The 15,813-nt window shown below is 45.8% G+C and overlaps 1 protein-coding gene across 1 annotated transcript in view; it reads left to right on the forward strand.

Moving 5' to 3' along the window:
• The window catches only part of elp4 (elongator acetyltransferase complex subunit 4), a 54,706-nt gene that overhangs the window by 19,743 nt on the left and 19,150 nt on the right, over positions 1 to 15,813 (forward strand). The window contains exon 9 of the mRNA XM_056607666.1: positions 1,276 to 1,382. Within this exon, the coding sequence (XP_056463641.1) occupies positions 1,276 to 1,382 (107 nt within the window). The remainder of the gene's footprint in view (positions 1 to 1,275; positions 1,383 to 15,813) is intronic.

Raw genomic sequence — 15,813 nt, forward strand, 5'->3', positions numbered from 1 at the left:
AAATGGCTAATCCTAGCCTTGCAGACCAGAGCTAGTGCTCCATCTCCAGCTAACAAGCTACGAGGAGAAGAGCCGGTTAGGGTTATGAAACGAATTCCCGTTGTACGATTGTTTTGATGTGTGTTCCATGAGCGCAAACGCATCTGGTCGTGAGACTGTGTGTGTGTGTGTGTGTGTGTGTGTGTGTGTGTTTTTTCTTCATTTTTTTATGTGCGGCAGCAGTTCAGAGCTGCTCAAAGCATGCTGGGAAGCCTGTCATTGCAAATCAGCAGAGGGGAAATCACCCAAGTGCACAGAGAGAGAGAGAGAGAGAGAGAGAGAGAGAGAGAGAGAGAGAGAGAGAGAGAGAGGAGAGAGAGAGAGAGGAGGAGAGAGAGAGAGAGAGAGAGGATGAGAGAGAGAGAGAGGAGAGAGAGAGAGAGAGAGAGAGAGAGAGAGAGAGAGAGAGAGAGAGAGACTCCACCACCATCCCCCCACGTTTTCTGTGTCTGTCTCCCTGTCTCTGTTGCTCCCCAGTGCTCCACTTTCCTCTCTCACGCCGCCTCTCGGCACCCGCCCACTGCAATTCATTTTTTTTTTTTTTTTTTTATGAAAACGTTGCCTAATGGAAGAGGAGGAACGAAGAGAATCGGTAGAAAGTTGAAAGCGTTCCTTTCCAACGTCTTTGTCTCTGTCATACTACGCAGGGTCCTGCCCGGACTCTTTAATTGGCTGGGCCGCTTATTTTAATCACTTGTTAAATAAAACATTCGTCCCTCTGCCTTGACACGATACATCCCTGCTGACACACACACACACACACACACACACACACACACACACACACACACAGACAGACACAGGCTGGCATGCACACAAGCACGCACACACGCGTAATAGCAAGTATCCCTGCAAGAATTAAAGAGCCAATGAGTTTTCCCTAAGAACTGAACAGAAGTTACTGCTTATCTTGCTCAGCCTCATTAAATGTGTATTAGGGTGTTGCCACACTTCTTTAAGTGCTGACTCTTGTATTCTCGACGACTTTTCAAAGGAGAGTGGGAAGGCGGAAGAATAGATATTGAAAGGGGGAAGTATATGGTGAGGAAGGGGGGGGGGGGGGGGGGGCGTCATTTGGTATGTTGCAGGAGATATAGTCGAGGTTGTCATTGCTTACTGTACTACGTGCGACATGGGTAAATTATGTCGGGTAAGATGCTTTGACTGGTTGTGAGCGATGTGTGTTACTCTCGCCGGGGTCCTCCATCTTGTGTCTCCTCTGTGTCCGTTTGTCAGGGTTGCTCCACGTGCGCCAGATGCCCCGCCTCAACTGCCTGCTCACCGAACTCCCAGACCACAAGGACCTGGCCTTCAAACTCAAGAGGAAGCAGTTCACCATCGAGGTATGTCCCCGGAGGTTTTTTTCTTGTTCCGATGTAGGGACAGTGATGGGGGCTCCTTTTGGTTCACGTTCTGTTCTTCTCTGCAGATCGAGGTCCCACTCGATACCGTTGAAAGTATCAACAAAAAAAGGCGCAGGTTAGTTAGTTAGCCCTCGGGGGTTTGTGAGTTTCGGTCTGCCGACTGAAAAGCACCTGGTGAAAATCACGCGCCAGAGAAAAGTGCAGCATTAAGCCATATCTAACCCCAAATATACTGAATAACAACGTTGAAAGGCGAACCGAAATCTGTGTTCAATTATTATTTTTCTTTACTTCTTTACCAACGGGATTCTGCCATGGCGAACAGAGCACGAGAGTCACTCTGATTGGCCTGAGTCTTTTGAACAACGTAAGGCTGCGTCATATGTGGAAATCAATTACTGCCTTGCCAAGGCCACTGAAATTCTTTGTGAGAAGCAAACATCAGGCTAGGGTCCATGGGCCATTGGCTATCAAGTATCTCCATATACATTTACCCTTGGAAGTCTTCTGTGTTTTTTATGTTATTCTTGCTCCGTGTGAACAATGCATCCACCTAAAGCATTTTGAATATCACGCACGCACATCGTTAGCATGCACAAGAGCCCATTTAGATTTTAACTAATGATTTATTCAGAGCGCCTCTGCATTCGTTGCCTAAGACCAACATTAAGTGCTGATGAATAAGACAGGTCTCACGTTAGACCGAGCTCTGGTCTCCCGCGATTGCATATTGCGTGCCGTCGGGTGTCAACACAAAAGGTGCAACTATTGATTATGACACCCTTCCTGTTATACGTGGTGTGGGTTGTTCCTCAGCACAGCAGGGTCATGTCCATGAGAAGCCCTGGAAAAAGCGGGTTTGATCGCATTTGTTCACCCGTCAAAACTGGGGTTTTATTAAGAAATCCTCATTCGACATACAAGCGCATATACGTATGTATTTCTCCTGTTGGGGTGTTCTACTCGTTCATTTTGATTCATGGCTTCCCAGGCCCTTTGCCTCCTGTCACAAACAGGGCATCCCAGCAGCAGCGGCAGCACATCATCGCTCGGCCGCAGAGCAATCAATCTGTCACGGCGCCACCACTCCAGAGACAAATTAAGGGGCCCTCCTCCTAACTCAGCCTCATGATTGGTCCTCATTACATTATCATTACCTTATCACACCCTCTGCTCTTCAGGCTATTAGTGGGGCCTATTGTCTCAAGCAGGAGGTGAGTGGGAGGAGACGATTGCAACCCCACTCTACCGCCACCACCACCACCACCACCCTGCCCTGCTTGCACCCCCACGGTTAACCCCCCTCCCCCCCTTCACCTCTTCTGCCAGCCCCCTCACCATCGAAACCTTCTCTAGGCATTTGTCTACTCCCTTATTGGCTCACTAGCTCTCAGCCAACCCCCGTCCCCGCCACTGACCTCATGAATGGGCCACTCTAGCATTGATTTATAAGGTTCGTAAAAGTCAAGGTGGATATCCCCAATGGCCTTTTAATTAGGCCCTGCAGAGGGCACGGCCAAGGATCGGAGGAAGGGTGCATCTGATGGGGCTCTTGAGGGGCTCAATGAAAGCAGGTTCAGGTCTTAGTTCCTTTTGGAAAAGCTTTGCATGCCTGCCATGCCTGCATGCCACGGGATCACAGTCTCGCCCGGAAAACAGAACATGCATGGAGAAGGTAGACCTGGAAGGAAACTGATTTTACGACTCTAGATTGACCTAGGATGTCGACATGAGAGAAAGTTTCACATGAAATGCATTATGAAATTGAAATACCTGAAATCATAACTGTTGGGAATTTCCAAAGAACATTGTATTCTATCAACAGTCTGTCATTAATCAAATGGCCCCTAGCGATGTATCAAACTCTTGTGGTTCCCGTCACTCTGTGGTGAAGTAACACATTCAGTGCAGCATATTTACGCAATGAAAGTTTGATTTGTTTTTGTAATATTTATTCTGTGCATGTGTGTGTGTGTGTGTGTGTGCGCACACGTGCATGACGCCATCCGCACCCCTGCGTGCCTGGACGTCGCTTCGGCGTGACCTTTTGGTCAACCGTCTCAGTGGGCGCAGTGATTGACACATTGAGATAGTGATCAGACTCCAAGCCTGGTTTGTGGACGAGTGACAGCCCATGCCAGCCCTCCCTTATCCCCGCGATTACCGCGGCTCCTCAGGCCCTGGGGCCACATACAGCACTCCCTCAGCTGGGTTCAGTCCCGTGCGAGGTCCCCTTGTCTTTTTTTTACACCCGACATTATTCTTAAAGGCTCATTGACACTCACATTGGCACACTGGGATCCTTAATTCTTCTTCTTCTTCTTCTTCTTCTTCTTCTTCTTCTTCTTCTTCTTCTTCTTCTTCTTCTTCTTCTTCTTCTTCTTCTTCTTCTTCAGTCCTATTTTTGATGCTTCATGTCTTGCTCCTCGTTATCTTCATCATCTTCCCATCCAGTACGTACGAGTGATGAGTGATAGGTGATTGACAGTGCTCTGTGGTTGATACAGGGGTCAGGCTGCCTCGTAACCATGACTGCTCATGAGGTCATGCTGGCAGCTAATTTCTTAAGGGTTTGACTTGCGCTTCTTCCTTTCACATACACCTCAGGAACCCAGGAATGCTAATCGCTTCCCAGCTATAGAGCGCAGCCTCTCAACAAAACAGTAGTTCAATGGAATTACTATTTCAAACAATTAGTATTTACACAATTTTCCCTGTATGATCTTTCCATCTTTTGTGGCTTTACCAGAATTAAAGGAGTCCACAGGGTTCATGATATTTACTGGCAGGGTTTGTAAGTTCAGGCTTAGGTTGACAAGCAGTTATTAGACGCCATGCCTGAAGCCAGAATTAACCCATGGCCCTGTCTAAGCAGGTAGAGAAGTGTAAGGTGTTTAGGCAAGATCAACACACAGTCACAGACACTTAGGCAAACATTGCACACACGCACACCCACACCTACAGGAGAATGCACTTTGACACCCATGCACATATTTGTCTGGGCCCTCATTAACAAGCGCACACTCTTGTGTTAAGGGACGAAGCTCTCAAGAATGCAGTGGATATGCAAAAGCTTTCGCCTTACCTTTATCTGACCCTTTCAGCCCTCAGACAATACGCCTGTGGGGTACTGGGGTGTCCCAGGTAAGGCAAGGGGTCAAATACAGTATAACACGGTAGGGGATTTGTGTCAAATTTGTCTCGTCTTAGAGAGGAGTCATTTGGAGGCCTCTGTGGAACTGAGACAAGAACCTCCAGACGGAATCCTTGTCATTTCTCCTTCCCCCCCCCCCCCCCCCCTTGGTGCGCTTAAAGTTCAACTTTCAACACTGAATGTAAGGTGGAAGAACGTTGAGACACTGGAGATAATGATGACGATGATGATGATAATGACACGGAAGAGTTGAGGGATGAAAAGGCCATTGAAGTTGAGGGTTGAAGAGCAGAGTGGTATAGTAGGTTAATGTTTGGTGGCGTGTCCTCAAAATGTCTTATCGGCAGCGCCTCTGTGTGCCCCTCTCCCCCCAACAGCCTCCCCCCCCCCCATCAAGGCCCGTGGGTGTCAAGGGAGGGGTGTTAATGGACCTATGTGAGGACCTTAACAGGCTGGGGGTTGGAAGGGGGGGTGGTGCAAGCTAAGAGGAGCAGTTAAGTGATTTTCAGGTCAGGTCTAATTAAAAATGAGGGCTTTTCCTCAGAGGAATCAAACTGCCCTATTGAAAGAGAAATAAGGGGAGATTGTAGATTGGAAAATGAGTTGGACACGTGCTTTCCTAAGGGCTTGTTGTTTGTGGTGCATTTGTTGTATTTTTTCTGTAGTTGCTTCTGCAAATTTCAGCTAATGTGTGGTACTGAAAATAGGGGATGCTGCTTTTTACAGGAATCCTCACTAGACATAAGACCAAACCAATACATTTGTTATTCACTGCCCATTTTATATACGTACAACATAAGAGGTCATTGAAAACAGATCTGTGCTAAAGTAACCCTACAGCCGACTTCAAAGTTGAGTGAATGAAATTTGTAGTTATTTTATCCATGTGCCTGTGATTCCCGGGTCCTACCGTGGGAGTCACAATCCAATGGGAATGGACCTCTTCAATAATATTACCACTGAATAATTTACTTTCCATCCCTCCACGTACACCAGCCTTTGTCGCATTTTGGACAAGATGTATGTATGGTTGCTGTGTGTGTGTGTGTGTGTGGGTGTGTTTGTGTGTGATAGAGAGCACCTAGGCAGGCCAGTCCGTGGCACGCGATCGGACCCCTTTGCCGAACAATATTCACAACATAGAGCAGATCGACATCCATTATTTAGCAGAGATTTTATCTATTCTGCAAATGTGCATGTATGTATTCAAGCAAATACCCTCTGTGTGTGTGTGTGTGTGTGTGTGTGTGTGTGTGTGTGTGTGTGTGTGTGTGTGTGTGTGTGTGTGTGTGTGTGTGTGTGTGTGTGCGCGCGCACGCGCCATTTGACCCGTCTCGTGTTTGTATTTGTCCATGGTTTGTGTTTCTCATCATATCATAATGATGTGTTTCAGCATGTGGCTGCACTTCTACGCCCGGTCTAAATAAACAACAGTTTTTCTTTTTTGCTCACAGTTAGTCTTGTAAATGTGCATTTCATGTTAGTACACTTTCAGACACAGTAGGGATGTAACGAATCGCAGATGCACATCGGTCCCCGATTTGAATGTTGACGATGAGAGTGCATTTATCTTTCAGAAAATCGGTTCAAGCGATAGTAGATTCACTAACATTTTGTAGGAATGAATTTGTGTCTCTATAGTTTCTATCTTCCAAAATGCATCTCATCTACCTTCCAAAAAGGATCTCAGGACTGCTGGTGAACACAGCAACTCATCTCCAAAATAGTCTGCGCATCCAAGCAACGATCCCAGAACTTAGCTCGGTCAGGTATAGTTCACAACTTTACGTGTCTTTTAACATATCGGACGTAGACATTTGACGGGGTCTGGACAGCAGTTGGTACCAGGTTTCGGCTCTGTACGGCTGGGTTCGCTGTCAAGTTCAACAGTGGCAGAAAACGCATCATTCATGGTTGTTTTCTTGTCCATTTATCACACTGTGCCACTTTTCTGTGTCCTTTTCTCTATATAGTACACATAGCGAGACGTAACGTAATTTCCGATTCATTTAGCTAGTTATTTGTATATAGAGGTAAAGCGTTAGTACACTAATCATTGCATTACATGAGATATAAAAATGAAATGCAAACTCTGTTCACCATAGCAAGTTACTGGTTCTTATTGTTCCTTACCGCGTTTTAAGGGTGGTTCCCAGGTGAAGTTATTATTTTGACCTTGTTTAACTAGCTTTTATAGGCTAAGTTGCCAAATGTACCATCAAATGTTGAGTGTTATTTCAGGATTGCTGGAGTTTATTTATTTAGCATACTTAAATCTTTCAGCACTCTTTCTATTGTGGTAACTGAAATTTGCATTTATTATTCAAAGTACTCTTAACAGTACACAGTATCTTCAACTACCCAAAAGTGAGTACTCTGTTCTCTGTCTGAAAGAAAGGGAATGCTGCATCCCTTAATCAAATGAAATAAGTGCGTTGAATCACATCAAAATCACTAAATCGCATAGATTTTCCAATCAAATTGTTTCATATTATATTGTAAACACCCATCTCCGTACATGGACTCAGTCCATGTACGGAGATGGGTGTTGAATCATGCTTGGAGGGATGCATATCCATAAGACACAGTTTAAGTTGTTTAATAAGAATGTATGATAATGGGGTAGAAGATGTGTTTATTCGCACAAAGTCAAGGATCAAGGGTCGCAGCAGAGGAAAACAATCGCCCAGAGCTGTGTGTGTTTTTTTCGCCTGTCTAAGTCCACAGATGCCTCGGGAACAACGACAAACCACAGCTACAATGGCAGCTGTGTTTAAAGTCAAAGCTTGTGGGGGAAGAGTAGATCAGAGATCAGTGGCCAAACATGGCCGCCCCTCAACCCAACCGCCTCACAATTCTTCTGCATTTATTTCCCCCCCCCCGCACAAACAGACAGTAATAAAAAACAAACAAACAAAACAAAATACGACAAATGGGCTCGCCCTGCCAGAGCCAGTAGCAGTTTGCCTAAACCGGCCTCCTAGAAGTGAAGTTCCTTCGTCAGCGAGCAGTGAACCCTAAGCACGCTCTGCACACTGCGCTCATCCTCCATTAGCCCCCGCTAGCTTAGCATGAAGAGGCTGGAATCAGAGCTGGTTAGAGCAGCGATCCTGGTCCTCAGCTCCCATTAAGGGAGACGCACTGGTCCACACATACATGCCACCCTACATCAACGGGGGGGTCTGCTGGTTTCTTTAGGGGCCCTGTGTAGAGGGTAGAGAATAGGGGCCGTTATATTAGCATAATGTATTGACTGCAGAGCCAGGGCCCTCCCGGTGCTCCAGATTGTGTCCTCACAGCGTGGGCTTTGCTTTAACCGGGAGATTGTTTTATTGATATCGCCCTAAGTTCTGTGATAAACCGCCTAATTTTGTCTTTATTTCCTCGGCTTTTGGCTTTTGTTATTCTGAAGGGAACTGTTTGTGTGTGAATTGTAATTGTTGTCACTGTAAATCCTACGCTAATCCCATACAATCCTTTCTTATCACCATTAAGAATTCACAAAGTATTTAGGTATGCTTAGACCTTGTTTATCCAAGATATACGAACTGACTTGTAAATTAGCATGCCAAACCAAATAAATGGAAATGAATGTGCTTGTCACTGTATGTAGTTGTTTAATTCAATGGCGATGACGACAACATTAGCAGCATCTTTTAACAAATAATAAGGGAAAGATGACTTAGAAAAAGATTAGTAGTGATCATCAGAATAATGCATCACTAGACTTCAATCAAAACCAAAAATTAAGAATTGAGCGGAATTCAATAATCCAAACTGGATCATAATCCCCCCCAACTTTATTACCAATGTGTCGGTACGAAGCCCTTTTGGGCCGGTCCCTTCCTCCTCGCTTGCAACCACTGAAGCAAACACCCTGCAGCCCCCGCGTAGCACATGGCGGCGATAGAATCAGAAAACAAAATCGCTAAGTCCCTCCTCCGCTCGCTGGTCCTTCCAGAGAGAATGGTCGTTGTCATGACGGGCACAAAACAGGTCCACGGTGGGACCGGTTCAAAGGTGGAATGTTGATCCGGAGCAGGAGCACTGAGCCCAGGAACGCTCTCTACTTGGCTCCTAAAAATAACTTTCCCACACTCTGGCCGCTCCCCGTACTGGAGGGAGAGTGTGTCAGGGTTTGTGTTTTTGTGTGTGTGTGTGTGTGTGTGTGTGTGTGTGTGTGTGTGTGAGTGTGTTTGTGTACTCTGGATTTTAGTGTTCCAGTTGCAGCGGTGGTGTCGGGGGTGCATTTTGTCCAAACAGAACAAGATTGGAAATGAGGTTTACCAATGTGAAATTGGGTTGTTGCTTTTACTTTTTTGTCATTTGTAAAAGGGTTGACTTATCCTGTCTGGACCTGATGAAAAAAATACAACACCAATAGGGTTTTGCATGGTTTCCCCTTTCAACTGGTTCTCCGTGCAACAATGCTTTAACAAGCCCTATTCCTCGTTTGTGGAGACACCCCCGTGCCTTTTTGAACCCTCTCCTTCACCTTCAAGCAGACTATAAAGACATGCGTCTCGGGTCGCTCTCGGTGGCTGCTTAACCCCTTGCCACCGTGAGTATGGTTTAAAGAATTGTGTTTTAAAAGGGGGATACACCCCACAATCAATAGATGAGTTATTTAAACTGGTGTCGTCTATTGAGGAAGCATGGAGACCCACTGAATGTAGAGGGGTTCTCATGCATTTTACGAGTGTCCGTGTCCCCTCATCCTCCAGAGTTAACAGGTGGCTATTGAATGGCTTTGGCCCGATGATGGAGGGCAGGGAGACACACATAGTGTCCTGAATGGCCTTTAATTACACCCAGTAGATTATTCAGAGGGCCGACGGAAGGGCAAGCTTACACTTCAAAAGGAAAGTACAAGGGGCAAGGTGTTGCTATTTTCTCTCCCCAAACGGTTTGTGACCCCTGTTTATTTGCGGTTGGCCTTTACGGCCCAAATCAATGTATAGGGTGAGATAGGGTTTACATTAGATTGGAGTATTATCTTAATGGACATTTTGCAAAGGGGTGACGATGGTGATGGTGCTGATGGGGGTGGAGGGGGATGAGTTGGCTGAGCACTCCAGTGTATGCCTTAACCAAACTTTCCCTTTGTCCCCAACAGTGATGGGTGATGATGAGTGACAAGGGTGTTAGGAGTGGGTTTTGGGGAACAGAATGTGTGCCTGGGTGTTGCACAGCCAAGCTCACACAAAAGGCAACCCGAAAGGTCATCTCTGAGCCAAGCGTTTTGTTTACCTACAAGCAGTCTTGCAACGTGTAGAGTTAACTAGATGGTAAAATAACCTTGTGTCTATACAAGGATTTAAATATTTGCCTTGGCTAGCGGCAACATGTTTTTAATAATTGAAATTTATGGTAATGCTTTGTCAAGATATTCGTTCTCAAGTTATGTCAAGTAAATCGAATTAACAGATGACAGTGTGTTCGAAATAAGTGTTTACAATTTGTGTCTACAATCTGAAGTCTCTGATATTTTGCCTTTGGGTTGATGAAACACTTTTATACACCCTTGAAAATTTTAGATTTGTAGTCTGACATGCGGGCCAGGACAATGCATACTTTTTTCTTAAATCTACTATAGGAAAATAAACAAATACGGATAATATCAGTTCCCAGTTGAAAATTGTTGATACTACTATCAAATACAAACCATACTATCTTAACATTGTCTTTTTGATTCATACACCCTTGATGTACAATTAGCAAAGGATCAGAGAAACACCCATTCTTTTTTTAAGTTGCTTCACAAAGGACTTGAATGAAGAATTTGTCCTCATCCAATTGTACACATTCAACTAGCTATAAACCGCTAGCTAGGCAGAGCAGTTCTATTATCTCTGCGTGCAAGTGTTTCCCAGGTGGCGTCCACAGACTGAGGCTTCTGCCGATGACGCTGGATGGAGGTCCGCGAAGAACCCTTTTTTTTTTTTTATTATTATCTATTTTATTTTTTTGCTTCCTCTCCTCCTTCCCTTCCCCCCATCATAAGCTCAGGCAGTGATCGTAACGTGGGGTGACAGCTCACCTCTCCCCAGCGTGCCTACGGTTCTCTGAGCGTTCGCTGGGGACCCCCACAATCCCCCCCCACCCCAACCCTTTCCTCCCCTCCTCCACTAAACCCCCCCCGGTGTAACCCCCCCCGCCGCCGCCCCCACTCCCACCCCCAAATCCCAGAAGGGCACCAAGGTGCCTCCATATGTTAGTCTGAGGTTTCTCATGATGTGTTGATTTGTCCTTTTTCCCGTAGAGAATGCCAAATTACAAATTGATTTGTTTATCATATGAATTGAATTCAATCTGCTTGTCCCAGTAGAGGGCCAGCGAGGGCACGGCACTCTACTGGGAAAATATTGAGTAGTCTAGTCCGGTCTCCTAAGTAAGTTCAAACGTAGTCTAAAAATATCCTTAATGTTTTCAAAGTCAAGGTTTGCACATTGCTAAAACAAAACGGGTTGCACCACTCCAACTAGTTCCTCACGTAGTAGTAGTAGTAGTAGTTATTCAACGTTTACACCTACCCCTAAGCAGGTGTAAACGGTGGCAGTTGGTGGAACATGGCGGTTAGAATATGATCTGCAAAATGATATAATTAGGGGGGAGGGTGGCGATGGCCGTGGCGTTCGGTAGCCAATGCGCAGAACCCAGTAACTGTAGCCTCCTTCTACACATGAGACGGTGCCGGCTGAACGTATTTTGCATTTTACAACACACAAGATATTCTAGAGTACATGGGTACAACCCACCATACAGTCAATTCTGAATGTTCCATGCTAGTCCTCTCCAGTATTCCCAAGCACATCGTTACTTCGTTTACATCCTAGCTTGTTGATTCATTACAACTTAGTCGCCGTCACGCTGAACGGACAACAAACTGCTTCTGTTAAACGTACGCGTTGCTAAGTTGTTACTAGTTAGGACGGTACCCACGTATCGTTGGTGAAACCAACATTTAGTTTGGAACTAACTAGTGGTAACTAAGGAATTAGTAAGGACTCTAAGCACAGAATTAGTATAGAACTTATGCACAGCTGGTGCAACCCAGTCTTTGTCTCTTCTTCTATTTTGGTTCCATTTTCCCTGAAACCACACTCTGTTATTCTACAGAAGTGGTAAAGGCAGTGGTTGGAAGGCGTCTTAGTTCAAGAAATATGAAAGCATTCATGTGTAGCGAGAGAAGTGTTCTGATGAGGTTGTAAGCGCGGTCACAAAAATAGTTTGTACAAAGGCTTGATTTACACCTTGTTTAATTTTAGATTTTTTTACCTCTGTGCACCAAATTTCTAGTATGCGTTACACGTGCAGTTTTACATTTTGACTTAAATCTCTTCCATGCAACGTTTCCTTTGTAGCACAAATATGTATAGATGTCCAAATATATATTAAACTACATGGGTCATCTCAAAAAGTTTGAGGAAATTAGTATGTCGGCATTTCTCTTTTTGGGACTGTGACTTTGCCTTATCCGATTAGATGAGCGGATTTCCGCTCTTTGTGGAACAAATCAAAGACTTGACTTCAGAGCCTCTCATCTTGTTCTAAGTAACCTTGTGTCTCAGCCACGGGGTGGACCCCAGTGAATGTCCTCACAACACCGCATGCAGATCTCATAGGACTTAAAAGTTCAACAGCTCTCTTTGAAGGCACACTTGAAATGGCTCAAAATCACTCTCGATTCACCAGTCATCTAAGGGTTATTGCGTTGATCAAAAACAAACACATGCAGAGGGAGAAATAAAGGTAATATGCGTTATGGACGTGTCTCGCAACATTTACCAGAATACTTACTTTATTTTTGCGTGCCTTTCCCATATGTAGTAGATATTGACATGTCCCTGTTGAGTCTGACCTGTAGGACGGTATTGCCCAGTATCTGGTGAATTGTGTGTCCGTACGTGATTCGCTGGGGAGGAGTCGTGGTGATGGGAGGGGGGAAAGTGGTCGAGGGTTTTGTGGAGGTGGGCTTGCGTGCTTAGATTGGCTGGGGAGCAAAGCATAATGCATGTGTGGTTGTGAATTTTAGATTTTAGAGAAAGCAGTTACCAGCATTGGCCTCGACATACAGAGCCTGCACCCCCCCCCCCCCCCCCCCCCCCCCATACCCTCTCTCTTTCTGTTTTTCTCCCCATAGTCAGCATTTTCAGAGTGCTGCAGTCACAACACTTAAAGTTCCTGCTGCATCTTAAACATTCACACTCACACTTTCGCCCTTCCGCCTCATCGTGGGGCTTTATCACGGTGCTTCTTAGGCCCCTTCCTGCTTTAGGGGAGGTGGAACTTCTGAGTCGCCCCTCCGGTGTTGAAGTGGATGTTATGGAAAACAAAACAAAAGAGGGAAGAACAAGTCAGTCAAAGCACCCCGAGGTGTGTGTGGAAGTTACTAGCCCCAACTCATGTGCTCGGACCAAAGACCGCCAACAACGATGCAAAGCAGTGACTGCAGTGCATACTTTACATACATTAGTGCACATAACTCAAACACTGTATATCCTAGCCTTCTTTATTCAGCTCTGTTCTTGCTGGTGTGTGTGTGTTTATGCGAGTGTGCGTGCGTGCGTGCGTGCGTGTGTGTGTGTGTGCGAACAGCCCCCTTTCCATCCTTAATGGCACGCGGCATATCAAGAGAGGTGGCACTGGGGCTGGTGTAATCTTACTGGCCTTAATTACAGGCAGTATCCCTTAATAGGCTGCTCAAATAGATACCAGCCATTAGAGTTTCTGTGACAGGAGAGGGCCGCTTGGCCACGGGGAAGGTGATAAAGGAAAGCCATGGCTCATTTAGTTGTATCTCTTTTGTTCATACATCTCTGAATTAAAGTCAAGCGTGAAGATGGTGGCCATGTTAAAGTGATTTATGTGAACTTCTTTGCTATGGGGGCGCTTATCTGGTCGGCCTCTGCTTGCGTTGTCAGCATTCAGGTTTTTTTTAAATATTTTTTCTCGTACAATGAAGTGATTCAATGAGTTGAGGTGGTGTAAGTCACTTAACGTCGGCAGTTCAAAATGATCCCATTACCCCGATGACTACTATTCAAAAAGGTCTCCAAACGCTCCCCTTTTCCGTACCGTGGCGCAAAAACATGCGAGACATGCGCATGAAGACTCCCGCCAGAGGGTTCCTTTTGTGAGCCTGTAAACCTTTGGATTCCATTCGCCCCTCTGTGGTTTCACACAGAGTCTTGTTCCAAACCGCAACCCACCCCAGCCCCCTGTCTGCTAATTGAATGAAACCACAACACAACATTGCCCGTGGACATACTTTTACCAACTTGTGTTTTTAAAAGTTTTACTAAAAGGTTTCTTTTTCTTTTCTACTCCCCACAACCCTTTCTTCCCCTCGCTCTTTCTTCTCACTTGTGTTCAGTCGCCTCTCGACCGCACCTGGCAGCTCTACCCAAGAGGATCCTCTCTTTAAAACTGGCATTAATGTTAAATAGCAACAAAGGATGCTCCTGATAGATCCACCAATCCAGCCGCTGCCATCCGCGCTTTGTCTTTATTAGCCGCAGAACAGTGTGCGATCTGACGACATGATATGTTTGAGTCACACCGCTGACAGCCGCGGCATCCATTTGAAATGCCATAAAACAAAATCAGAAACCATTAACGATGATATCCCCATTATTAGCATGGAAATTAGAAACAGAACGCCGCTAAGTACTGAAAGCCTGTCACTTGAATGACAGCCTGAGACACTCGTGGTTCAATGCACTGTATTTAAGATATGTTTGATGTTTTTCAAACTCCATATTTGGCACATTATTCCCGGGTGGCGGCCCACACCTTGTTGGTATTTAAGACAGATTTCAGAGGATGTTGCCGGATGGATTCAGGGCTGCGGCCCCCCTCATACCGCGCGAGTGTCGTATGCTGACAGATCACTGTCTGGATGAGAGAGCACAGCAGCATCCCACCTCATTACCGTAGCAACACACTAACCCAGGGACCGCGGCTCGGCTCGCTGTGATTAAGATGTAAATTTCCTTTAATTGGAATGTAAATTCATACATTTATATGAAGACGTCAGCTGTCAGATTGCAATATTGTGTCCTTCTTCTTTTCTCTCTCCCGCACCCCCCCCCCCCCCCCTGTCCCCGAGCCAAGGGACGAGGTGCCTGTAATCTGTATCATTCTCCCCGCAGTCCATCCTGGGATTTGCCGTTTGTTTAATGGTCGGGCTCCATTGTCCCGCGTCCAGCCTGTCATTGTAATGCCGCCCATTCATGTTTCTGTGTTTTGTTGCTGCCTGATTTTCTCCCGCTACCTGTGTTTGTTTCTCCATGCATGGCTGAGTCGCCGGGGGCCTTGGGGATGCAGAGGGGCTGGGGGGGGGGTCTTCGGGATGGGGGGGCGGAAGAGGGGGGGCGGTGGTAGGAGTGGGGGGGGAGGGGTCATTTGGTGGCCGTATTTTGTGTGTGCATTGATTACTTCTGCTGAATGTTCCTCAATGCAAATAAGTCTGCCGCTTTGAGGGGAAGCACATGTATCTGAAGTAATTAATTTTACCCTTGAATGCCAGCTGTGGTGTCGCAGTGACGTTTTTCCCAGAATGAGCTTTCTCACCAAAAAAAGGTGTCAATTTAGGGATTTGGCAGATGAAGGGGATGCTTTTGCCAATTTATATGCTCGTACGACTTTGGATTAATGTCTAATTTTTTTGTATTCCTTTCTGATTGTATTTGTTTGATCTGGATGTGTGTGATCATTCAGCCCTATGTGTTTATCACACTAAAAAATAAACTGTAATCTGTGTGTGTGCTTTTGTGTGTGTCGGCGTGTGTGCTTATCTGCGTGTGTGTGTGTGTGTGTGTGCTTGTCTGCGTATGTGTGTGTGTGTGTGTGTGTGTGTGTGTGTGTGTGAGTGTGGGCGTGCGCGTGCGGCCGGGAGGCAGACTTGTCAGGGCCAGGAGGTTCCTCTTCTTAACACAGAGTGCAATGAGAGGTGAAGAGTACAGAAAGAGGCATTTAAACATACAGTCAAGTTGCATTAAGCGGGCGTTGTGTATTCCTCTCCTTTTAGCAGCCTGATATGTTTGGATCATGATGTCTGTTTTATTTTTTTTTAGTCATGTCACTTTTATTTATTTATTACTTTTTCCAAAGATTTAAGATCTCCTCCAGCATGTGAGGCCAAGAGTCATAACACTAGCATCTGACTGACTGTGTGGCGAAGAATTAGCTTTCCTGGTGGATGCAACAGTTTCCGTGGTCGTATGTGATCAGGTTAACAATGTTGGGCGCTAC

The sequence above is a fragment of the Gadus chalcogrammus genome, chromosome 14, assembly GCF_026213295.1.
Source record: "Gadus chalcogrammus isolate NIFS_2021 chromosome 14, NIFS_Gcha_1.0, whole genome shotgun sequence".
NCBI classification, from domain to species: domain Eukaryota; kingdom Metazoa; phylum Chordata; class Actinopteri; order Gadiformes; family Gadidae; genus Gadus; species Gadus chalcogrammus.